The sequence below is a fragment of the Loxodonta africana genome, chromosome 11, assembly GCF_030014295.1.
Source record: "Loxodonta africana isolate mLoxAfr1 chromosome 11, mLoxAfr1.hap2, whole genome shotgun sequence".
Classification (NCBI taxonomy): Eukaryota; Metazoa; Chordata; class Mammalia; order Proboscidea; family Elephantidae; genus Loxodonta; species Loxodonta africana.
Window position 1 is genome coordinate 73107951 of NC_087352.1, and position 27378 is coordinate 73135328.

Below are 27378 nucleotides of genomic sequence, written 5' to 3' on the forward strand. Positions count from 1 at the left end.
AAAAATTCCAAGTCCATAAAGATACAGAGAAGGAGAGAGAATAAAAAGCTCTTCTTTACAGACTACTGCTACATAATAAATGTAGAAATGTTAGAGCCAGAAGAATCACAGTTTTACAACACTCATAGCTAGTAACTGACTTAGCAAAGGATCATTGATAGATTAGAAAACACTGAGGTGAGAGGTTTTTGGAGACAAGACACACATCAAGGTATTACCCTATAAATTTTATATTATTACACTTTATGTTATGACAAAGAGAAAACTGCACCTTTACGACAGGGAGATATCTGGGGGTCAGCACCTTAACCAAGTGGTCCAATGAAACATCACTAATGGTGATTACACACACACACATACACACATTTATACATATTTTGCAGACCACTGATTTCAGGTAAGACCTCCCTATCTGAAGCTCAGCTCACGATGGAATCTTACTATCTAGAACATAGCACAGGCATAGGAAATGAGTCTCTGTAGCCAAAACAGATGCCACAAAGCATACACAGTGAAGCTTACACACTGCATGGATTAAGGGATTCAGGCTGTCACTAGGAGCCCGGTCACTTTTACTCTGAACATAGTTCCGATGAGGTGGCAGCTCCATTTCTGACTACCCCTTCAGTTTGGTGCAGTTGCTCCCACTGGTCCACGTCTCTACCACAACCCTGATCCCCTCCTCTGGCAGACTCCTGGAGGGCAAGGACCATGTCTTATTCATCTTTATACCTCAGGTGCTTAGCACAACGCTGAGTGGAACATATATTTGGTGAATGAACACATATTTAAATAAATATATGAACAAGTAAATAAATTCTATCTGCTGAGGATAAAAAGATGACGAAGACAAAGTCTCTGCTTTCGAGGAGCTCACGGTCTCGTGGGGGTGACAGTCACCTAAGAATCCCTATTCATGGCCACCCCTGAGGATCTCAGGAGCAAGCTACATGGCCACACAGTGTGACCTGGGCTGTATTCCCTCTGTCTGAAATGCTCTCCCTGCTGCCTCCCAGAGAATAAATAATAGTAGACAATATCCTAAAGTACAGGATACTTTTTAGATAGTTAAGACTATGTTTTTTGTTTATTTGCTTTATATATTTGCTTCTTTTAAACAACCATATTATAAAGTGTACCCCAGTTTTGGGGGCTGCCAGGTACTTCTTTCCCACCTACCTGGGCCTCTATAATAAGGACGTTATCTGAAAACTGGACAATTACCAACTCCCAGTAAAGTGAATATTGATCTAACACTTATGTAACCTACCATTTGCATTCCAATTTTGTAAAATGACCCAATAATGTCCTTTACACAGCATCGAATCTTGATTTTAAACACTGGGGTCCTCGCTAGCTTCCTCCTTAACTCCTAGGATCTGCTCATTCTGCAGTGATTTATTTCACTTCTGTACCTTCCTGTGCCTCTTCGCTCAATACTGCTGATGTGAAAAACATTTACATAATGGCTTTTAAAGACAGCGCAGTTACTTTGGCTGTAATACAGATATAGATTTGTTCTTGCAGCTATCAAACACTTCAAATTTTTTTCAAGCTGCATTTGATGATGTCCTGAAACCATAATTGGTGGTAGTCCTGCCTTTACAAGCGATTGTTTTGCCCTCAAGCTGCTCTCTCCCCCCTTAATTTTCCCTTTCAAAATAAAATGGAGTTTCAGAAGCAGAGGAAAATAGACATAAATTCTGTACAAGTCCCTATAATTCTCTGACATTACCCAATGGATATGGACATGATTTACAAAGCTAGTCTTTGAGCAGTTGTGTTTTAATTAATGCCTTTAGGATTTGGGGTATAAATATGATTCTAAGATATTTTAACCATAGTTGTAAAAAACAAAGAGTGGCCTGATTCATTGCCTTAGTAAAGCCAAAGCTTCGCTGCGTCTAATGTCAGTAATTAGTAGTTTGCTTAATGTTTATGGAAAATGCTACAACATTTTGGTCATATTAGGCCCAATGAATTCAGACTGATGAAAAGCACTGTACTTGGCTTTATCCTTCATGGTCGGGACTCTGATGGAATTTAGAAATTCTTCTCACATAATCTGTTGTATTCATTCTGCCAAAATCATAAACAGAGGAGCTAAAAATATGACATTAATCCTGTTGACAAGAACCACAGAGACATTAAAAAACATACGCACAGGCACATACACTCAGGGAGCAACCACAATTCTGGTCATCCCCAAAGTCTTCCCTACTTCGAGAGTCTATTCCTCTTCGCAGAGTCCTTCACACTCAATTAAAACCCCCCATAAAAAACCCGGTTCCCACCGAGTTGACTCCGTGTTTGTCAGAGTAAAACTGTGGTCGACAGGGTTTTCAATGGCTGATTTTTTAGAATTAGATTGCCAGTTCTTTCTTCCAAGGCACCTCTGGGTGGACTTGAACTGCTAACCTTTCAGTTAGCAGCCAAGTGCATTAACCATGTACACCATTCTGGGACTTAAAACAACAACAACAACAAAACCCATAGAGCTGAAACACAGTGCAAATATATTAAATCTGCACTGATTGATAATTTACAATGGGTCTGACTTGCTCATCCCACTTACTTCGGCAAACAGAGTTTATTTTTTAACTGATAACGAGGTTGGTTTAAAAAAATAAAAAGGCCATTCCTGGGCAAAGGGTATGAGCTGGACTGAGGACGAGAGAGAATTCCTCCAGGAAGAGGGTTTCCTAAGTGGTACCACTGACACCAGGGCCATCATGCTGTGATATGACTGACACCTCCCACACACACAATTCTGATGGTTACAAATTCAAGTCATATTTAAAGATCCAATTCTCTCCTTTAAAAATGGCTAGATCCCTTCCCTTTGTAGCTTCAGTAGCTGTGCTTTGCTTCGAGGGCAAAAAAAGCACTTCACTGGCCAGAGTCCAGTCTAAATGGAATTTAACAAGTGTCTTAGTTATCTAGCGCTGCTATAACAGAAATACCACAAGTGGATGGCTTTAACAAACAAACTTATTTTCTCACAGTTTAGGAGGCTAGAAGTCCCAGTTCAGGGTGCTGGCTCTAGAAGAAGGCTTTGTTTCTCTGTCAGCTCTGGAGGAAGGCCCCTCCCTGCCTCTTAATTTGGTTTTAGTCATCTAGTGCTGCTATAACAAATACCACGAGTGGATGACTTTAACAATCAAATTTATTTTCTCACAGTTTGGGAGGCTAGAAGTCCAAATGAGGGTGCCGGCTCTAAGGGAAGGCTTTCTCTCTCTCTGTTGACTCCGCAGGAAGGTCCAGAGCTTTGAGCTTCTGCTCCTGGGAGATCTTCCTGTGTCTTGACAACTCTCTTCCCCGATCTCTGCTTGTTTGTTTAATGTCTTTTATATCTCAAAAGAGACTGACTCCAGATATACCCTATACTAATCCTACCTCATTAACATAACAAAGACAATCTACTCCCAAATGGGATTACAACCACAGGCACAGAAGCTAGGATTAACAACACATATTTTTTGGGGAGACAATTCAACCCATAACAACAGGGTGCAGGGGTGTCCTGATTCATGAGATCATTATGAGGCTGGTTCTTTTATTCTGAAATCGGTAGTTCATAGCCCTCATGACTTCTGTCCTCACCAGTGCAGCCGCTGGCAAAGTTTGGCTGTTCTTCCTTTTTGCTACTTCAGTGTCAGTTTATAAAAGTAGGCAGGTCCTCTTTGAACAGCTTGGGTGGCTCCATACAGCCAACCATGAGCCACATGAACCTTGTGGGAAGGAAGACCTGGTATGGAATTGGATATCCTCCATCTTGCCTCTGGGGCAAGTGTAGCACAGGGGCTGGGGTGGGGGCGGGGAGGCCCTGGAGCCAGACCACCTTCATATGAATCCTGACTCTGCCACGTGGTGGCTGGGTGACTTTCGCTATCACCTTGATTTTTTTTTTTTTAATTACTGATTTATTTTATTCACTGGTTGTTGTTTCCTCTGACTATCTGTATTTAAATAGCAGCACCCATTATTCCCATTGCCATCAAGTCGATTCCGACTCATAGTAGTGGTAAATAGTGAGTTTTACCAATTTTAGAAGTAATGCAATTCTTGGTTCCAATAGCTTAGTTCTGGTTATAACTGAACTTTGGTTTCTTTATGTATAAAATAGGAAGAGCAGTACCTACTCTATGGAGTTGGGAAGAGTACATGAGTTAATGCATGGAAAATACACAACAGCCTGGCACATAGTAAGTGCTCAATAAACTTCAGCTAAAAAAAAAAAACCGAACCCAGTACCATGGAGTCGATTCCAACTCATAGTGACCCTATAGATGTCAGCTTACATTACTATTATTAGTCAGCAAACGAGACTTGATTCAATGGCTAATGATGAAAACGTACATTAGTTTCCCGTTTCTAGACAGTGGCAAAAGAAAAATGAAATGGCTGAAATCACAAGGAAAGAAAAGAGGCTCCATTTTTATTTAAAGACAATCTTTACAAAAATGTATTAACCTAGAACCCACCATTGGGCTCTCAGGCATAGTCCCTCCATTCCATGTACTCTTATCTGCGAAGTCAGTGTGCTTTATTTAGCTTAAGTCTCCCCCTGAAATTACCCTAATTAGTTTATTCACACAACAAATATTTACTGAACCCCTGCTAGTGCCTGGGAAGTTAACAGGCACCTAGGATAAAACAATGAATGAAATACAAAGATGCCTGTCCTGGTGGAATGTATGTTCTAGCAGGGATATGAGATAATAAACAATAACATAACACATCAGCAAATGCTAGAGTAAGCTATACAATAAATGCCATGGAGAAAGAAAAGTAGAGCATGAAGGATAAGGATTATGGGGTTGAGGGTGGGTGAGCCACAATTTTAAATAGCAAGCTCAGGAAAAGCTGAGCATCCTCCATGGGTCTTCTCTATTTCAGTTCCCATTCAGACTCAGGACCTTTCATGGGTTACAGTGGGTCAGTGTCCACGAAGATGCAAAAAGGCAAGATGTCCATCAGGCAGACTTGGGAATCGCTCTGGCTCAAAGGGCTCACTCCTCACAGAAGCCAGTATCTCCTTTAACAACTCCATAGTCATAGCTTCCATGATCCCCACACAGGCCATGCCAGTCTCAGGAAGGGCCATTACTCAAGGTCTCTTTAAGAAAGTGAGATCTGAGCAAAGATGTGAGGGAGGTGAGGAAGTTAGTCATACGAATAGCCAGGAAAAGAGCATTTCTGGTGGAGGAATGGTCCAATGCTAGTGCAAAGGCCTGTTTCAACTGTTTGGGAATAAGGCCAATATGGCTAGAGCAGAAGGAGCCCGGGGTACAGCAGGAGGAGAGAAGGCCAGAGGCCACGGAAGGGGCAGGTCACGGAAGACCTCACAGGCTATGGTCAGGCAGTAAAAGGGAAGGTAAAAGGGAAGACTCTGCAGGATTTTCAGCAGAGGAGTGACATATCTGACTTAGGCTTCACAAGGCTCACTCTACCTGCTCTGGTGAACAGGCTAGTGGAGGGTGAGGGAAGACACAGAAAGACCAGTAAGGAGGCCACTGCAGAAATTCCCCTGGGTCTAAGAGTGAGTGCTCCAGGTTTTTATTTTGTTGTTGTTTTTTGGTAAAGCATTTGCAGTGCAGTATTTAAAAAAACCACATTATATACCCTATTGAACAGTCCCTGATACCCCAGTCATTTTAAACCATGTACGTTTTGCTGTGTTAAGCCACAAAGAGACACACTATGACTGACAGCATTTGCTACTGATTCCAAGGACAGGGCTGAAGGAAAAGTAGGCAGCGATGGAAGACTGTTAGAGTCCCTCCCGATCCACTTCTCACAGGCAATGACACAGAATAACAAATGGCTCTGCCCTGGGAGAGCAGACCCGTGGGCCACACTGGACATCAGGGGCCACAGAGAGCAGAGCGCCACGCCAGGGTGTGGCTGTGGTCACACCGAAAGCAAGCTTTGCCCTGACTGGACGTGACAGATCCTATCCCTGGCATGGGCCAGAGGGCTGGCTACCCCGAGCACACCAGCGAGTGTGAGGACTCATGCACTGAGTTACTTCCGCCCTGGTTACTGTCCCTGCTGGAGATGATGTGCTTATTTTTAGCCATCATGTGATTCTCCAGTATTTTCCAGGCTCTGCTTGAGTCATTTTGGTTTCACAGAATTTTTCATAGGGGAAAAAAAAAATGCAGGAAAGAGCTCCTCATCTTGAAATGGCTCAAGCATTAAAAATTCTAACTTTTAAATAGTTATCTGAACATGGTATACATGTCTTTCGATACACTTCTGACTTTTCATGCTTCTCACGTTTTGGAAGAAAATTAAGGCAGCTTCGAAACACATTAGGTACAAAATCTAATCACCATCTTAGTTCAAATCCTTATTTTTAAATTTTTCCTAGAGCACCGGAAATGGTGAGGATTCCTCGCCCCCATAAAAACTACACACATCAGCATCTCAACGATAACTTAGGGGAGCACCCCACTTACAGCATTAGGGGAAGGTAGTATTTGAAGGGGTGGTTGGAAAGAGCTAAGCAGACTGGGAATAAAAGACACAGGCGTTACCATAACAATGGCATCATGGGTGTCACTGCAATCCCAGCATTCAGCAGTCATTTCAGCAAAAGGCTTATAAACTAAAACTGCCACTTTGAGGAGGTACATAAGTGTTTAATTACTTTACGAATATGTTGTCCCTTAGATTCCAGTCATAGTCCCTGTCGACTTCAATTGCTAAGACTAGGGCTTTGGGTTGTTCATCTGATGGTGGCAAGTCTGTGGTGCTTCTTTAACACTGTCTTACCCAGACTTCCTTGCAATGACAGACATGGTCGGAGGCCACAGAGTAGGTCCCAGTTCAGGGACGAGAGAACCTAGGACACAGCCCCATTTGAATCATCCGTTCTCCTTTACTAACCATAATCAGCAGAAGCCAGCGTTCTTTGCTTCCACCAATCCGCCAAGCTAGAATCACTCATCCTTGGCATCCGCCTCTCCTTTACTTCCCATGTCCAGTTTATCAAGTTTTGTTGGTTGTACCTCCTTAAAGTCTCCATAATCCACATGGCCATTACCTTCTTTTAGGCCACCATCCTCTCCTGATGGTTTGCTGCCATAGCCTCTTAGCTAGTCTTTTGGATTGTAATTGTGTTCTCTACACTGGGGAGCAAACTTCTTAAACCTTCCAATGCCTCCCAACTGTCCCCATTATAAAATGTAAACCTCTGGGACAGACAGACACTAAGATGGCCTCCCCACAATGATCCCTGCCTCCTGGTGTTCATGGCTTTGTGTCATACCTTCCTCTTGAGTGTGGGTGGGCCCTATGACTTCTTCTAACCAAAAGACTATGGAAAATGTGATAGGACATCACATTCATGATTACGTTACTGCAGCTATGACTCTGTCTTGTCAGCAAACATGCTTGAGAGACCCATCCCCCCCTTACTGGCCTTGGAGAAGTTAACATGGTCAGAGCCCATGTTGAAAAAGCCCATGGAACTGCAGGTGGCCTCTAGGAACTGAGAGCTGCAGCCAGCAAGAAACTGAAGTCTCAGTCCTGCAACTGCAAGGGAACTGCCAACAACCTGAGGGAGGTTCGAAGTGACCACAGCCCCAGCAGATACCTGGATTGCAGACTGGTGAGACCCTAATTAACAGAGAACCCAACCAAGCTGTGCCTGGACTTCAGAAGCTATGAGATAATACATGTGTTTTCAGCTGCTAAGTCTGTGGTAATTTTTTGAAGCTGAAGATCTCTAATACACCCATTTCACAAGGGCCCTGCTTACCTCTATAGCCTCGTGCTTAACAGTCATACTGAATGAGAAGAATTTTACTGAACAGAGCACATTCTCTCTTGATTTCAACTTCCTGTTCTTTCTGCCTGAACCTTCTTCACCGTACCCTTCACCTGGTTAACTTGTACTCATTCATTAAATCTTAGCTGTACCTCACTTTTTCCAAGAAACCTTTCTAGAATATGCAAGACCAGCTCAGGTGGTCTTTTCCTTTGTACCCTGACAGCATTTACTTCACCATATTGCTACTGTCTATTTACTGTCAGGCTTTCCCACTAGGCTGCAACTTCTTTGAAAGCAGAGGTCCTGTCAGACTCATTGTTTATCAGCGGTGCCTCAAAAAAATACTTAAGTGATTAAATGAATTAATGAGAATTAAAGCTCTCACAAAAAAGGGGGAGAATCCCCGAAATGATAACTGTTGTTTCAGAAATAGTTCCTATGCTCCTGTATAATATACCATGCTAATTTCTAAGCTACAGTGTAAGGGGCTTCTCAGGTGATGGAGATACATGGAGATTACTTCAAGTACAGCTATGTGTTGGCTTAGGTACATGTCATCCTTGATTCAAATGGATACTGCAGTGGTTCAATTTAATTCAATTCAACGATTATTAAATGAGAACCTTCAATGTGTCAGGCAACGGGGACACAATGATTTAACAAGACAGACCTGGCTGATACACTAGTTGACCCAATTCAAAGTAATTCCAGAAAATTCTTCCATCAAAACTGTTTTATATTCTTGTCCAACACACCAAGTGACAAAGAAAAGCACTGATAATAAATATAAGTTCACTCGTGACCTGTTTCATTCTGCTTATAGAAAATGAGAATAAATGCTAAGTCATTTAAGGCCTGTGACAAGGTTTACTGCCAGGGTGAGAAGCAAAACACTGTTACACCTATCCAGAGGAAAAAGAATGTTCTGTCAGAGTAACGTCTGGGGGGGGGGGGGGGGGCGGGGTGGTGGTGGTGATGGTGGTGGTGGTTATAGTTGCAGAATCAATTAATATTTCAACATATAGAATGGCTTGATGTTGTTTATAAAAGGACCCAATGCTGTTTCAAAAAGGGCCACGGTTGTTTGCTAACCAGGTGTAGCTGGGAGCACAATGGAGGCCGCCAGCCTCTTCCACAGAGTCCCATGTGAGGAAACAGAGTGCAGCAGGCTCAAATACATGCCAGTTTTGTCTGAGGGGTTACTCTTCACTTTGAAACGATCCAGACCATTTACCCAAAGAGTTAATGAGTTGATGGATTTAAGAAATCGAGATTAGTAATCCCATTAGTCCAAGGCTCAGTATTCTAGGCTTTACGTACATTTCTGCTTTTGGGCTAATAAGTGAGCTGAAATACTGGTTTAACATTTCCTCCATTTATAAATGTCGACAAAATGTTGTAACTCTCACTCTCTCGCTTAAGAGCCCTTTGCAGAGATGAGTAAGAATGTTTCGGAATGTTTAAAAAATTCATTAAAAAAAAAAAGTATCCAAACAGAACAGCATGTACTCTGTCGTTTCAAGCCTTAGTGGCATTTCTATTTCTTCCACACACCATGCAATTTGAATTTGGTTTGTGAAAATTTACTGTGGTTCAGTATAAATGGGAGGAGATAAGACATAAAACAGGGCCCTGTCTATGCTATTTTAGAAGCAATATAATATAATGGCTAAAGACTACAAGCACTGGAATCAGTGTTTAGCTCCATATTTTAGGTTCCCTACTTCCTAGTGTGTGACCCGGGCAAGTTATTGAACCTCTTTGTACCTCAGTTTTCTTAACTCTAAAATAGGGATAATTATACTACCTATCTTTATCTTTTAGGATAAAATGAGTTGGAATCTACCCAATGACAACGGGTTTGGTTTTATCTTTTAGAACTGTTGTGAAGCTAAACTGAGTTAATACATATTAAGTGCTTTAAACAGGAGCAGGTACTTAGTACATGCTCATTAAATCCTGCTACTACTGACAAGTCCCTCTATATTTTAAATGTTTTCCTTTTCCCCAACTTTCATGAAATAATTATATTCACATTAGATTTAAAGAGTTTATACACTAATGGCATCAGACAACATTCTCTAGGATTTTATCTCTAAGCTTTTAAAAATTGTTTTTAAGAAAAAAATAGTACATACTTTGATTCCAGAAACCCAAGACAATTAAAACTTGCAAATTGAATTAGTAGTACACCATCTCCTGGCAAAGATACTGCCTCAGTAAGCAAACAAATTGGGGTGGAAATGAAAAATGCATGGCTCTTCCTAGGAAGGAGCCTTAGGTTCTCCCAGAGACACTGCCAGGAGATTAGTATCCAAAGCTCCTGAATTCTTCATGACCTTTTGCTCCTCTCTGTGCCTTATATTCCAAAGTCACAGATATTTAGTACCCTGGTAAGGCAGAGCACTGCTCATATTTTATGCTGTGGCTTCCTCATTACTATAGGTAAAGAAATACAGTATTAGTTAATCTATGAGGAGAAAAGTATCCCAATAACCAAAAGTATATCTTATACATCTTGTATATGCTAGATGTATAACTGGAAGAACGAAACTGGCAATATCACTCTCCTTCCATGGGGTGCGAGACCTCCTCTAAGAATTTATTTAATCAGGCCATTATAAGTGTTTCTTTCCATTTCCCCTAGATCTTAATGGAACTAAAGAAGCAGCCATTAAGTGGTATGCGGCTTAGCAATAGGATGGTTTCTTAATATGGACAGGCCAAGTAGATGCAATGCTGGTATGGGGTAGGGGATGAATGAAAGGTATATTTTTTCATATAATAATGAGAAGAACTAACATTTTATATGCAAAGTTGTCTTGCTAATTATGGGGCTGGTGAGAAAAATGCATCTCTTCCTTGTTTTGAGTTGAGATTTCATGATATCTGAAAATTAATGCTTAATCTTTGAAGAAATAAATAGTATATGGGTAGGAGGGTATGTGAGTAGGTGACTGGGGACTGTGAGACAGCAGTATCAATCAGGTACCTCCTGGGAAGTTGTAAGAATAAACAGGCATGACTTACCTTGATGCGAGACCATAAAAGAACAAGAGCGCCTATACCTATGCTATGGCAGCTCTGGAGAGTCAAATGCCATCAAGGACTGTCCTGGTTTAAAGTCTCTGATGATGGTTTTGGTGTGAGACCATCATTTGTAGTTAAAGGTAAACGGAGATTTGCATCTTGGTAATAAGGAAAAGAAAGTCCTGCAGAAAGGTACAGGTCTGAGAAAGGCAAGTGAAGGTTAGGACACTTGAATGGGATTCAACTTCTTGAGTAGTTTTCCCTTGGACTCTAATTGAGTTAACTATCTGTTAAATCAAAAAATCAACACTTTTTGGGACAATATAACAAAATCCAGAGTCTCTACAACTAACATTCACAATGCCCAAGACAATTCGAAATCACTCAACGTATGAAGATTCAGAAAAATGTGCCAGATTTTCACAGGAAAAGACAATCAACAGATGGCAATTATGAGTGACCAGGATGTTGGAGTTAGCAGACAAGAACTTTAAAGCAGTTACCATAACCATGCTCAGTGAGTAAAGAAAAATATCCTCGTAATGAATGAAAGGTAGGCAATCTCAGCAGAGAAATAATAAAAAAAACAAAAAGTTTAAAATTGAAAAATAGAAGGGAAGGACAATACTCAATACAGGGAAGGTCAGCTCAATTGGACTGGACCAAAAGCAAAGAAGTTTCCGGGATAAAATGAATGCTTCAAAGGTCAGCGGAGCAAGGGCGGGGGCCTGGGGACCATGGTTTAAGGGGACTTCTAAGTCATTTGGCAAAATAATTCTATTATGGAAACATTCTGCATCCCACTTTGAAATGTGGCGTCTGGGGTCTTAAATGCTAACAAGTGGCCATCTAAGACACATCAATTGGTCTCAATCCACCTGGATCAAAGGAGAATGAAGAACACCAAGGTCACACGATAACTAAGAGCCCAAGAGACAGAAAGGGCCACATGAACCAGAGACCTACATCATCCTGAGACCAGAAGAACTAGATGGTGCCCAGCCACAACCGATGACTGCCCTGACAGGGAGCACAACAGAGAACCCCTGAGGGAGCAGGAGATCAGTGGGATGCAGACCCCAAATTCTCACAAAAAGACCAGACTTAATGGTCTGACTGAGACTAGAGGAATCCCGGCGGTCACGGTCCCCAAACCTTCTGTTGGCCCAGGACAGGAACCATTCCCGAAGACAACTCATCAGACATGAAAGGGACTGGACAGTGGGTAGGAGAGAGATGCTGATGAAGAGTGAGCTATTTGTATCAGGTGGACACTTGAGACTGTGTTGGCATCTCCTGTGTGGAGGGGGGATGGGAGGATAGAGAGAGTTAGAAGCTGGCAAAATTGTCACGAGAGACTGGAATGGCTGACTCATTAGGGGGAGAGCAAGTGGGAGTACAGAGTAAGGTGTATATAAACTTATATGTGACAGTTTGACTTGATTTGTAAACGTTCACTTGAAGCTCAATAAAAGTTAATAAAAAAAATTGAAAAATAGAGTAAATAAAAAATTGGCATAATAGCAGAATAGAGGTAACAGAGGAAAGAGAGGGTAAACTTGAAGACAGATCAACAGAAATCATCTTAGCTAAAGAGGGAGAATAAAGACTGTAAGAAGCTGACCAGAGCCTGAGAGACCTGTGAGATAAGTTCAAAGTATGGATAAATGGAGTCTCAGAAGGACAGGAAAGAGAGAATGGAGATGAAAAAATGTTTTTAAAAGATAGTGGCTAAAAACTTCCCAAATACGGTAAAAGATACAAACTTACATATTCAAAAACCTCAATGAATTCCAAAACAGGATGAACAGAATGATGATTAGGCAATCACAGTCACACTACTGAAAACCCAAAATAAAGAGAAAATCTTGAAGCACCCAGAGAAAAACGACTTGTTACTTATAAGGGAAGAATGGTTTGAATGAACTTGGACACCTTATCATAAACTATGGAGGCCGTAAGGAAGTGGAATATCTTTAAAGTGCTTAAAAAAAAAAAAAAAAAAAAAAAATCAGCCCAGAATTCTTTATCTACTGAAAATATCCATCAAGAATGAAGGTGAAATAAAGACATTTATGGAAAAAGGAAAACCAAAAGAATCTTTTACCATTGGACTTGTGCTACAAGAAATGCTAAAGACAGTCCTTTGGTCTGAAGAGAAATGAAACCAATAGGAAACTCAGATGCTCAGGCATGAGTGAAGAATACTAGAAATGATAAAAATATTAAAAAAAAGATTTTTCTCTTAATTTCTTTGTACTACACGACTGTCTAAAGCATCAACAACAGAAATAAAATGCAAACCACATATTTAAAATTATCTAGTAGCCGCTTTAAAAAAAGTAAAAAGAAAATGACATTAATTTTAATATGTACAAAATATTAAAATTTCTACATGTAATTAATATAAAATTATGAGATCTTTTACCTTTTTTATAGTAAATCTTCTAAATCCATTGTGCATTTTACACATACAACACATGTCAGTTTGGGATATGCACATTTGAGGTACTCAGTAGCTACTGTATTAGACAGTGCAGGTTTAAAACAAAAGTTATGGCACTGTCTTGTGGGGTTTATAATAAGCATAGATATAATACATATGGCAACTATATGTATGGTGTGGGGGGCTGCAGGATTTCCACATTTTTCATATAGTAGTATAATATTAAAGTATACAGGTAGTCCCCGACTTACGACATATTTTAATTACAATGAACTGTACTTACAACCATCTGTTTTTCTGTACATCTTGTCATTAGTAATACGTTGCAGTGTGTATTTGCTGTGTTATCATTCTCAGATGTTCACTCACAGGTGTTCAATTTTATGATTTACTGTTCAAAGCACTGCCAGATTTATAAAGACACTGATAGTAAAAGGTAAGAATAATGAAAACTAAAAAAAAAAAAAAAAAAAATGAGGTATTCAACTTAAGTCAGTCAGAACCGACCTGAAACAGAGTTGTCGGAATGGAGCCCCGCTGTAAGTCGGGGACTACCTGTACAGTGAACAGAATATATATGGTGATCCTTAGAGTAACCACTAAAAAAATTAATGTAAAGAGGTATCATTAAAAAGGTAACTGATAAATTAAAATGGAGTTCTACAAATATTTTTAAAATCCAGAAGAAGACAGGAAAGGAGAAACAAAAGATGGAGCAGGCAAACAGAAAACAAATGATAATATGGTAGATCTAAATCTAAACAAGCCAATAATTATGACAAACATTAGTGCTCTGAATACTCCAATTTAAAGGCAGAGGCCATTGGAATGAATAAAAAAGCAGAACCCAATTATATACTGCCTACAAGAGATATAAGGAGCCCTGGTGGCCTGATGGTTAAATGCTGAGCTGCTAACCAAAAGGTCAGGTCAGCGGTTCAAACCACCACTCCGTGGCAGAAAAGACCTGGTGACCTGCTCCCATAAAGATTAAAGCCTAGAAAGCCCTGTGGGGCGTTCCACTTTGTCCTATAAGGGTCACTACAAGTCCAACCAGACAACACACAACAATGAGAAGAGATACACTTTAAATATAAAGAAAAAGACAAGTGGAAAGTTAACGTATCATGGAAAAAGATATACCATGCAAATAGTAAGCATAACAAAGTCAGACGGGCTATGTTAATATCAAATAAAATAGACTTCAAGACAAAGAGTATTAACAATGATAAAAAGGGGCCCCTCATAATAATACGAGGGCCAATTCATCAGGATGATTTTACACTCACAAATTTGTGTATGTCTAATAACAGCGCCTCAAAATACATGACATGAAAACTGAGAGAACTAAAGGGAGAAATAGATAATCCCACAATCATAACAGGAAACTTTAACACTCCCTTCTCAGCAATTGTTAGAACTAGACAACAACAAAAAAAATCAGTATAAAGAGACGATCTGAATAACATCATCAACCACCTTGGCCTAAATGATATTTGTAAAATACTGCTCCCAACATGGTACACCGACCAAAAGAGACCATATTCTGGGCCATAAAACCAAGGTCAGCACGAGGACAAAAACTACTCTTAACTGCTAATTTCACGGCCTCTCTTTAAAATAACAAAAAAACTACAAAAAAATAAAAACAACTCTTCTTTCTCAAAAGAAGGCAATAAGTGATGCTTACATAAGAAGCGCTCAAAAAATGCTCAAACATTGCTTAATGAATGAATGAAAAAGTTTGGTGACCTTTTTTAAGATTGGATGAACAGCCTTAGAGAAGCCCAAATCAAGGGTACTGAGGGTAAGAATATCCAAATGTTCAATACAGTTTTTGAAAAACACTGTTAGGATTTATTCAAATCTACATTTATCATGGACTTAATTACAACTGATCAAATACTTTGTTCTATTGTACTTCTTAGGTTGCTTCTCTTTTGAAATCACTTTTCAGATGTTAAGATGTCAAGGTTGAAACACTGATATCTCTGAGGAAAAGAGAAAGTTTAAAGACTAAATTCCCATAGCAACTCTAAATCCATCACACTATATTTATACATGGGAGTCTGGTTTAAATATATTAATGTATGTGAATTTTCAATGTGTCTAAGCTGCAGTTACTATAGTAACCGTAACTTAGAATTTCCTTTTAAGTTTAGTAAGTGCTCACACAGAAAAGCTGATGCCCCCAGACAGCTATCTCAAGTTGCAGATATGGCTCAAAGCAATAAATTTACAAACATCATGATTCACGATGATATATGCACTTAATAGACACCTATCATTACGAGAATGTGTATTTTAATAGCTGTTCCTGGTTGGGAGATCAAAAGCAATTCAAGAGGCAATTCCTCAGGATGCAGACAGAATAAAACCCACCAGGCAGTCATCCACCCTATGTGAAAACCTCTGCTTATGCCAAAACACGTTACAGTCCCGTTAAGTCACCCAACTACACACAGACAACAGATTGCTCCATGGTTTCTCCGAACCTACAGAAGAAAAATCTTCTATCTACTGAAACAGCAGAAAAACCCAGCATGCTCTGACAAAAACAGTAGACTGTATGATGTAAAAGCACATTTTTTTCCCCTTGTCAGTATAGCTAGAAAAAAACAAACAAAAACCAGTTGCTGTTGTCGACTCTGACTCGTGGTGACCCTGTGTTTCAGAGCAGAACTGCTCCATAAGGTGTTCAGTGGCTGTGATCTTTTGGGAGTTGATCACCAGGCCCTTCCTCTGAGGTACCTTTAGGTGAAGTGAATTGTCAACCTTTCAGTCAGTAGCAGAAGACTTAACCCTTTGCACCACTGACGGACTCCTAATATACAGTCCTCTCAATTATCAACCTGTGGATAAACCATTCTATGACCACTTCTTCTCCTCTAATATGGTCCCTTTGCCATACATGATGTATTTAAACTGCCACTTACTGCTTTTAATTCATTATAGTCAGGACATGCAAGTTAATTTTAATGTTAGCCTAAGGAATTATTTTGGGTGAGATGAATTCTCTGTAAAAGGAATCAAGTATTCCAAAGCCAAAAAAAAAAAAAAAATAACTAAGGATCTTCTCTTGTTCTCAATCATACTGGTCACTGCTTGTTTCCACCAATGCAGACAATTAAGAAGTCATCAAGGCTTAGGGGCAAGAACAGAAATTACTGCTAAATGTTACAGATTCATTACTACTGTGAGGTAAATGGGATACAGTTATGCATATAGATAAAGACATACTTCCCAGACAGCTGACCCTCAGCTCATTAAGCACTTTAATTTGTCTTAAATTTTGGATGGACAAAATCAGACTTGAGTATGAAGAAGATGGCCTTCCAGGCCAGAGGCAGGGAGACCAGTTTAGAGGCTGTAAAAATAGTTCACAGGGGAGATGATTCAGGATCAGCATCATAATAGAGAATATTAAGAATCAGGAGTACAAATTACTGCTTGCTGGCACTGGAGGTTTGGGGTGGGTGTCACACATACTCTGGGAGCTACTGAGAGGCAGGGAGCTATTTGATTCTACAATAAAGATCCCAGGCTACTAGGCTGTTTAGTAAGATTTTAAGTTTTTTAGCTCTTCTTTTAACTGATGCCTGTGCTTTCTATTGGTACCAGTGTACTACTTGTCCCAGTAAGTTTTGTGCTGAGAAACTAGATCCCCATGTTTATAATAATTAGGCCCAAATTAAGAAAATAGACTCTGTACCCTAGGAACTCTCTCAGGAGCACAGATTTTACAATACCTACCTTGACTCTTAGGAGCCCTGGTGGTGCAATGGTTAAAGCACTTGGCTGCTAACCAAAAGGTCAGAGGTTCAAACCCACCAGCTGCTCTGTGGGAGAAAGATGTGGCAGTCTGCTTCTGTAAAGACTTACAGCCTTGGAAACCCTATAGGGCAGTTCTACCCTGTCCTATAGGGTCACTATGAGTCAGAATTGACTTGACAGCAATGGGTGCTGTGACCCTTATGGAGCCCTGGTGATGGAATGGTTAAGTGCTTGGCTGCTAACCAAAAGGTTGGCAGTTCAAACCCACCCAGTGACTCTGCAGAAGGAAAGACGTGGTGATGTGCTCCCTTAAAGATTAAAAGAAATTACAGCCTAGAAAACCCGATGGGGCAGTTCTACTCTGTCATATAGGGTTGCTATGAGTTGGAATAGACTCAACGGCACACAACAACAACAATAACAAATTGTGACTCTTAGAAGACATTTGGCTTCCATTTTCTTGGGTATGTTCCCAATAGTTGGATATATGACCTCTAGCAAAATAAGGCCTTATTGTATTTAGAGAAGCCTTTCTCCTATTATGGCTTTTTAAATAATGTTCCACCTGTGAAGTATACCTTGCTATAATTTTTTTCCAGATAGTCTGACTATCCTATGATGTCCAATAGTCTGAATATATTTTATTAAAAAGTGAATGACTGGTAGGACTTCAGAAAATATCCCTTTCCTTGATTAAGGCCAAAGAGCTAAACATGGCCAACATATCAGGAACAAAAGTCTCAGGAAATAACTGCCTTCCGGAACACTGAAAACCAAATTTATTATCTGTTGACTTTAATGTGTTTCCTGAGCTTTGACACCTGAGATGCTGAGCTCAGCAAAATACATATTTCTTCACCTTCAGGTTCACTGACATCCTTTCTATAAAAATGTTACAAGTTTCTCTGTGGCTTCTGTGGAAGATGAGTGATGGAATTTCTAGAAAATGAGGCCAAGGCAGCATAATGACAGTTCTGTTTGAAGATAAGCAGGAGTGCTGGTACCAAAGTGAAAAAAAATACATTTTTTTTTCCTAAATTTTACTTTGTTGTTGTTGAGAATATAACCACAAAACGTACACCAATTCACCAATTCAACAGTTTCTACAAAGTACAATTCAGTGACACTGATTACATTCTTCAAGTTGTGCAACCATTCTCATCCTCCTTTTCTGAGTTGTCCCTCCCTCATTAACATACACTCACTACCCTCTAAGGTTTCTATCTAATCTTTCAAGTTGCTGTTGACAATTTGATCCCATATAGATAGTTTTTAAAAGAACATAATGCTCAAGGCAAAGCATTTTTTAGTAGTTAACCTAAACTACTTTTCAGATGACTTCAGGGGATATTTTTAGTTTAAGGCTTCAAGATTATCTCAGAGCAATAGTTTCAGGAGTTCATCCACCCTCCATGGCTCCAGAAAGTCCAAAGTCCATGAAGATTTGAAATTCTGTTCTGTATCTTCCCCCTTTTGATCAGGATTTTTTTTTATGGACTCTTTGGTCAAAATGTTCACTAATGGCAGCCAGACACCATCCAGTTCTTTTGGTCCCGTGGCAAAGGAGGCAGTTGTTCACAGAGGGAATCAGCCACAGATTACACAGTCTCCTCTTATTCCTCCTCTCCTTCTTCCTCTGTTGCTCCAGGTAAATAGAGACCAATTGTTGCGCCTGGGATGGCTGCTTGTAAGCTTTTAAGACCTCAGGCATTAAGCAAAGTACTAGGAGACAGAACGGAAGCACTAAACAAATTATTAGGCCAATTAACTGGGATGTCCCATGGAACCAAGACTCTAAACCTCCAAACCGAGGAACCAAATCCCATGAACTGTTTGGTCTGCTTCAGCAGTTACTTTTTTTTTCTCTGTTGTCATAAGGCCGTATTGTATTTGTTTTTGTCACTGTTGTAAATATTATCTTTCACACAACTTTTGCCAGTTCAACTTATTGTACAACTTATCGACAGCAATTACAATAATCGGCTATGCAATGTTATCCTTAATCAGTATGATTTTTTTCCACAATGTGAAAAAATTTAAGTATGCATTAAAATAAAACAAAACCTGTCACTGTCGAGTCAATTCTGACTCATAGCAACCCTATAAGATAGAGCAGAACTGCCCCATAGGGTTTCCAAGGAGCAGCTGGTGGATTCAAACTGCCTACGTTTTGTTTAGTAACCAAGTGACCTCTTATCCACTGCACCGCCAGGGCTCCAAGGATGCATTATGATTGTGGAAAAAAAAAATTCTGAGGTCTATCCAATATGCTACGAAAAACTTGAAAAAGTGGCAGTTGAGTTATAAGATTAATCAGTACATAATTAACAGCAACAGAAAAAGACTAAACAAGATGGGAGATATCTAGCACCTTTGGTTTCTCTCACCTCCTTGTCCTTCCACTCCACCTGCCTCCCCAACTCCAAACTCTGGAGAGGACGCACCATTTCCCATCTTCACCTCCAGCTCCTAGGCTGATGAAAGTTGCTGAAAAGTTGAAGGCCAGGTTGGGCCACCATAAATTTTTGTTTCCCAAACTCTTTGTGGCTTAATTTTTATCTAATCTCTCCCCCTATCACTTCTGCTCCAGAAAAACAAATATTTCCTTTCCTTTCCAACCCTCTATCTATGCCCTTGCCCTTATTTTTTCCCTCCAGGTTTAGTCATGCTCCACCAATTTCCTTTCTCTCTTTTCTCATTTTCAATTACTTCTTTTCCACAGACCTTTTCTCCCAACAAGGAACCCTGGTGGCACAGTGGTTACGCAACCAGTTGCTAACCGAAAGGTTGGCGGTTCCATCCCACCAGCTGCTCCAAGGGAGAAATATGTGACACTCTGCTTCCATAAAGATTATAGCCTTATAAACCCTATGAGGCAGTTCTACTCTGTCTTACAGGTGTCACTGTGCGTTCAAAATTGACTTGACAGCAACAGGTAGGTTTCTCCCAACTAACAAATCTGCTCATGATGCCTTTTATAAAACAAAAACAGACCAAGAAAAATATCACTCTCCTTCCAACCATTGTTCCTGAAGCTATCATCAGCTTTTTCCCTACACCAACCAAAGATCTTTATTTTCCTCACAAATTTATTAAAGGTGGAATCTACCCTTACAACATCCACTTCCACAGTCAACATGCATGTCCTTGTTAAATCACTGCAATCTAGGTGAATGCACTCAGCACTTTAATGGACCAATTCTGTACAAGGATTATTACATAATCACCTCCCAGGAGTCCGATTTTATTGGCCTATTTTCAAGCTTCATCCTATTTGATCTCTCCACAGTTAATATCCAGCACTGTTGGTAACCCCTCCTTCTAGAAATTTCCCACTGTTTGTTCTCTAATGCTGAGCTCTCCTGGTCTTCTTCTTGATGTTCATTTTTTTCCTCAGCTTCTTTTCTTTCTTGACCCTTGAATGTATGCATTCCACAAAGTTCTGTGCTTAGTTTTCTTTATTCTACCCAGTCTTATCAGTTCCATGGCTCTAAAGATGGATTTTTATGCGGTCTCAATCTCCTCCCTTCAATCCTCAGCCCACTCCTGGTCCCATCAGTCTACTTAAAATGCTCTTGCTAAAGGTCCTCAATGACTTCCAATAGACTCTTCCAGTCCTCATTTTGACTGACTTCTCAGAAGATTTACACCCTGTTGACCATTCTGCTTCCTTCCTCTCGCTTCACTGACACATCACTCCCTAGTTTTCCTTCAATCTTTCTGGCCTCTTCTCTGTTTCCTATCCGGGTCTTTTCTCTTCTACCCCACCACTCAATGAAAGAGTCCTCAAGGCACTCTCCCCTTCTTACTCAGTACTCACTTCCAGCTTCAATTATAGGGATACACGGAAACTCACAAATGTTTCTCTCTAGTCTACAGTTCTTTGAGCTCCAGACACATGCACATGCATGCATGCATGAGCACACACATATACAACTGCTTACTCATATCTCTTAGATATCCTAAAGGAATTAAAAAAACAACCAGTATGTCCAAAACGAACTTAGGATTCCTCCCCATATGTGGTTCTCTATCAGTACTTCCTGAACGATACCAACATTCACCCAGTTGTGCTAGACAAACCAAGAAGTCATGTTTGATACCTCCTTCTCTTTTACCCCAATGTCCATTCATTACCAATACCCAATCTACTTTACCTCCTAAATATCTCTCAGATTTGTCTATTTCTCTCCATCTCCACTACTACTATTCTAAGCAGACGAGCAAAAGTTCATCCAACATACTCATGAGACTGTGTGCTCTCATACATGCGGGCATGCAGATGTAGTAGGCCTGTTCTTATGCTGCAGATAAGAAAATCAAGGCTGGGAGGGATTACAGAACTTGCCCCAAGTGGCAGACATGATAATTTAAAACCAAATCTGACTCCAAAGCCAGTGGTCACAGGAAAGAATAATAAATCACAATATTAAGCTAATTATGTAAACATTAAACAAGAGAATAGCCTTTCTTTTCAGTTTTCTTAATGAAAGGATAACATTATTTGTGACAGCAATCATGCAATCGTATCATCCTTGCTAGGGAAGGGAGGATACTACGATTTCAAAGATACCTTTATTCCACACACTCACCCCCCTCAACAAGCTTTTTCTGAAAACTTCCAAAGCTGTGGAAATGTTGCAAGAATAATAAAATGAACATCCACATATTCTTCACCTACTGTTAACATTTTGTCACTTTTGCTTTATCCCCCCTCTCTCTCTCCATACACACATGTACTTTTTCCTGGAAACATCTAAGAATTAGTTGCAGGCTCATAATATGTTAACCCTTATGTCTTTGCATATTAAAAAAAATATTTTTGTAAAATAATGCCAGATTTCTAATGGCCTCGGCCTCCCTGGAACATAACCATGAATCCAGAAAAAAAAAAAAAAAAAAAAGACTTCAGAATAGCAAGGAAAATTGTAATTACAAAGCTATCACTACCTATTTAGTAGTAAATAGTAAATAAGGAATTCATATTATTTACAGAATTATTGATTTAGCAAGTTTTAACAATGGTTTCTACATTTGGCATGGAAACAAAACGGCCTCCTGAAGGTGCCATTGTTTAACCATCCAGCCCCACACGTGGTGGTTATAATAACCACCCTAATTTATTAAGGATACATTCTGTTTGACAAAGTCTGCTTTTTATGGGAAGGAAGTTTATGGTATGTTTTATAAAGCTTTTTTACACAAAAATTTAAAGTTCCAGGTATTTATTCTCAATAACTTCACTTTTGGACAAAGCTGGATTAATGAGGTGTTGCTGAATGCAATTAGTTAAAAACCAGCACTGCAGCGGTTAAACGTTCCGCTTCTAACGAAAAGGCCGGCAGTTCGAATCCACGAGCCACTCCTTGGAAACCCTATGGGGCAGTTCCACTCTGTCTTATAAACTCACTATGAGTTGGAAGCGACTTGACAGCACTGGGTTCATTTTTTTTTTTTGTAAACAAGAGATAGGATGCATTATTTCATGAATTTTCTATGAAGGTTTATAGATGATGACCATATTTAAAAGCAAAAATCAGTTCACTTTCTGGTCTATACTGCCAACAATTAAGCAGTGAAAATACTTCAGTCAAAATCTAAACAGCCTACTTGAAATTTCTCAGAAAAACTAGGGAGAAAACCCAACCTGTTCTCTGAGTATTATTTTAAACATCCAGCTCAGCCATATAAAGGGAAGAGTTCTGTCTTTTTAATTGCTTAAATGATGATCGTTAGACTTACTACAGTGTCACTGCTAGAAAGATAAATGTGGTCCAACAGACAATAAAAACCATCCAAAGGCACTAAAATATTGACTCCTGGGAAGAATCAATTACAGATAATGGTAAAGCACAGGTGGGTATGAGCCATTTTCTAAAACGAAAGCGGCTGTAACGATTTCCGTGTTCTGATACCTGCTGTGGGGGAATTTGCATGGTGAGACTTTTTTGGCAGGTTGAAGATCTGTTCGCCAGGGTCAGGGGGAGGAATTGCATCTTGCCCTTGTCGTGCCTCTACGGGATCATACTCCTTCCCATCGTAGTTGGCATCATAGAATTTCTTAAACCACTGAATAAAATCCAGGTTGTCTTGGAAACGTCCTTTCACTAGCTTCTCCACTGGAATTACCTGTAATATAAAGTCACCAGGTGAGTCACAAACCTCAGATTTGTTTGTATTTAACACAACTGAAGTGTTATCTCAATTTAACTATATCCCAATTCGTGGTTACTGATCTCTCCCTCCCTTCTTCTAGCTGTATTCTAGAATATAATTTTTCATCAGATTAAAGAATGAAACCAAAATGTCATAATTGGGTATCTTGGAATATTTAATACTTATAAACAAACCAAACAAATATAGGATTACCCTTATCTGTCAAATGGGAGTGATCCTCCTTATAGTGTGTGTATTTTCAAAGCATCTTCCCCCCAAACCCTAGGCCTGGGATGTGCTGTTTCAAGATCAGTGAGTTACTCTTATTTCTGGCCCAGCTGTGTTGGGATAAACCCTTTGAATAAGACTCAAATCAATGCAAACATATGCCAACCTAATGATTCATTGGAAACAAAATGGGCTTTCACAGAGCTTATTTACAATGTAGAGAAACAAGCATGAAAACAATCAGCCAAGATTCAGGATCAGCAGCACATGGGCTACACAGGAGCACGGGTACCATGTGTCACAGGAGTGGGGGGGGCAATGAAGGTTGATTGAGGGGGTCACAGAAGGCACTCCGGAAGAGAAGGTGCACAGTAGTCAGATCAGCTCCTGAGACCTGCATCTCATCATTTCATGGAGTAACCTTTCCTACAACCTAAGAGCCAATTAGCATTTCCTTTAGAGGTCTCAGAAACGCTGGTGGTATAGTGGTTAAGTGCTACAGCTGCTAACCAAAAGAATGGCAGTTCACATCCACCAGCCGCTCCTTGGAAACTCTATGGGGCAGTTCTACTCTGTCCTATAGAGTTGCTACGAATCAGAATTGACTCGACGGCAACAGGTTTTGGTTTAGAGGTCTTACAGGAGCCTCTGGGATTATGTTAAAAACAAACAAACAAACAAACAAAAACGTGGTTTGATTGCTTAGCTCTAATTCAGTGGGCAACAGTCTTGAAGGAAAATGGAAAAGTATATAGCTAGCTACCCTAACTGCACCATTACCGGGTCATTACTTGCTATTATCTTTGGGCTGGAATACTAGTTGAGTGAGAGCCACAAGAGTTACACAGTTGGGGAGTGAGAATGTGTGCATTTAAGTGTGTGGCTCAGACAGAATCACAGTGCTCAAAGCACACAACTTCATAGTGTAACAATATGAACGGGAGGGGGATAAATTAATCAATGACAACTTGAAAGACAGAAAAAAAAAGCAACTGAAGCATTTCAGGCCATCCATTAAACGAAATCATTTGCAATAAATTACCCCCCCCCGCAAAAAATCATGCAGCTTAAATGCAAACTAAATCAAATACAGGAGAAAATGAAGAGAAGCAAACTTTCGGAGGACACCCCATTTTTTAAGAATATGCTTTCTGGTAATAGAGAATTAGGTGTCTTCACTCTCCCTGAGCGTGAAGTCTGCTCACACGTTGCACTAAATTTCCTTTTCATTGTACTATTTAAACATTTTCATGCCTTCTGACTTTTAAATTTTGTTTATTTGTTTTAGAACACGACTTCTTAGAACATGAAGTCCTTAATTAACATGCTATTCTACTGTGTCTATTGCCAGACATGCGGAAATTTATCGTTCTAGAGGATGGTTGTGTCCTAGCCTTTAAAAGAAGGCATTTACTACTGCTGACTAGTTGCACATTCTCTATCAAAATGGAGGAGGCAATGGTGATTCAGTGGTAAAACGTTCGCCTTCCATGCAGGAGACTTAGGTTTGATTCCCAGCCAACGCATCTCACGTACAGCCATCAGTCATCTGTCACTGGAGGTTCATGTGTTGCTATGATGCTGAACAGATTTCAGCTGAGCTTCCAGACCAAGGACTAAGGAGAAAGGCCTGGTGATCTAAAAATCAGCCAGTGAAAAGTCTATGGATCACAACAGGTCAATCCACAATTGATCATGGAGATGGCGCAGGACTAGGCAGTGTTTTGTCCTGTTGTGCACAGGAGTTGCCGTGAGTTGAGGCAGACTCAATGGCAGGTACCAACAACGCAACATCAAAATGGAAGTTCCAGGGGCATAAATAAAAAATCTGAGGTGCAAGCAAAACTTTGCATCCAACCTTCCCACACTCTGTTAGGTTATGACAAATGTGAACAGGGGACCACTGTCTCTCACAAGACTTATGAATAGAATTGCAGCATATTAAAGCTAGACAGGCTAATAAAGGTCATCAAGGCTGGTCTCCTTTCACTACAAGAATTTTTCCCTCAACATCCTTAACAATTGCTCATCCATTCTGTGTGTGCATACTTCTAGAGAGATGTTGTTGTTGTTAGGTGCCATCAAGTCGGTTCCGACACACAGCAACCCTATGTATAACAGAACGAAGCCCTCTGTGCACCATCCTCACAATTGTTGTTACATCTGAGCCCGCTGTTGCAGCCACTGTGTCAATCTATCTAGTTGAGGGTTTTCCTCTTTTTCGCTGACCCTCTACTTTACCAGCATCATGTCCTTCTCTAGGGACTGATCCCTCCTGATAACATATCCAAAGTATGTGAGATGTAGTCTCTCCATTCTTGCTTCTAAGGAGCATTCTGGTTGTACTTCTTGTAAGACAGATTTGTTCATTATTTTGGCTTTCCATGGTATATTCAATATCCTTTGCCAGATCACAATTCAAAGGTGTCAATTCTTCAGTATTCCTTATTCACTGTCCAGCTTTCACATGCACATGAGGTGACTGAAAACACCATGGCTTGGATCAGGCGCACCTTAGTCTTCAAGGTGACACTGTTGCTTTTCAACACTTTAAAGAGGTCTTTTGCAGTAGATTTGTCCGATGCAATGCACTGTTTGATTTCTTGACTGCTGTTTCCATGGGTATTGATAGTAGATTCAAGTAAAATGAATTCCTTGACAACTTCAATCTTTCCTCTGTTTATCATAATGTTGCTCATTGGTCCAGCTGTGAGGATTTTTGTTTTCTTTCTGTTGAGGTGTAATCCAGACCGAAGGCTGTGGTCTTTGATCTTCATCAGTAAGTGCTTCAAGTCCTCTTCACTTTCAGCAAGCAAGGCCACATCATCTGCTTAATGCAGGTTGTTAACGAGTTTTCCTCCAACACTGATGCCCCATTCTTCTTCACACAGTCCAGCTTCTCAGATTATTTGCTCAGCATACAATAGGTATGGTGGAAGGATACAAGCTTGACGTACACCTTTCCTGAATTCAAACCATGCAGTATCCCCTTGTTCTGTTCAAATGGCCACTTCTTGATCTATGTACCAGTTCCCGATGAGTGCTATTAAGTGTTCTGTAATTCCCATTCTTCGCAATGTTATCCATAATCTGTTATGATCCACACAGTCGAATGTCTTTGCATACTCAATAAAACACAGGTAAACATCTGTCTGATATTCTCTGCTTTCAGCCAGGATCCATCTGATATCAGCAATGATATCCCTGGTTCCATGTCCTCATCTGAATTTGGCTTGAATTTCTGGCAGTTCCCTGTCAAATGTACTGCTGTAGCCGCTTTTGAATGATCTTCAGCAAAATTTTACTTGCAGGTAATATTAACCAATACTGTTCGATAATGTCCACAATCAGTTGGATTACCTTTCTTGGGAATAGGCATAAATATGGATCTCTTCCAGCCCGTTGGCCAGGTAGCTGTCTTCCAAATTTCTTGGCATAGACAAGTGAGCACTTCCAGTGCTGTATCCATTTGTTGAAACATCTCAATTGGCATTCCGTCATTTCCTGGGCCTTGTTTTTCAGCAATGCCTTCAGTGCAGCTTAAGCTTCTTCCTTCAGTACCACGGGTTCCTGATCATATGCTATCTTCTGAAATGGATGAACATTGACCAATTCTTTTTGGGACAATGACTCTGTGTATTCCTTCCATCTTCTTCTGATACTTTCTTCATCGTTTAATATTTTCCCCATAGAATCCTTCAATATTGCAACTCGAGGCTTGAATTTTTTCTTCAGTTCTTTCAGTTTGAGAAATGCTGAGCATGTTCTTCCGTTTTGGTTTTCCATCTCCAGGTCTTTGCACATGTCATTATAATACTTCGTCTTCTTGAGATGCCCTTTGAAAGCTTCTGTTCGGCTCTTTGACTTCATCATTTCTTCCTTTCGCTTTAGCTACTCTACATTCAAGAGCAAGTTTCACAGTCTATTCTGACATTCATTTTGGTCTTTTCTTTCTTTCCTGTCT

The 27378-nt window shown here is 40.1% G+C and overlaps 1 protein-coding gene across 4 annotated transcripts in view; it reads right to left on the minus strand.

The window, feature by feature from the left end:
• MAPRE2 (microtubule associated protein RP/EB family member 2) overlaps positions 1 to 27378 on the minus strand; it is a 169426-nt gene that overhangs the window by 21271 nt on the left and 120777 nt on the right. For all 4 annotated transcript variants that reach the window (XM_010586772.3, XM_064294616.1, XM_003406743.4 and 1 more), the window contains one exon: positions 22946 to 23159. In XM_010586772.3, the coding sequence (XP_010585074.1) occupies positions 22946 to 23159 (214 nt within the window). The remainder of the gene's footprint in view (positions 1 to 22945; positions 23160 to 27378) is intronic.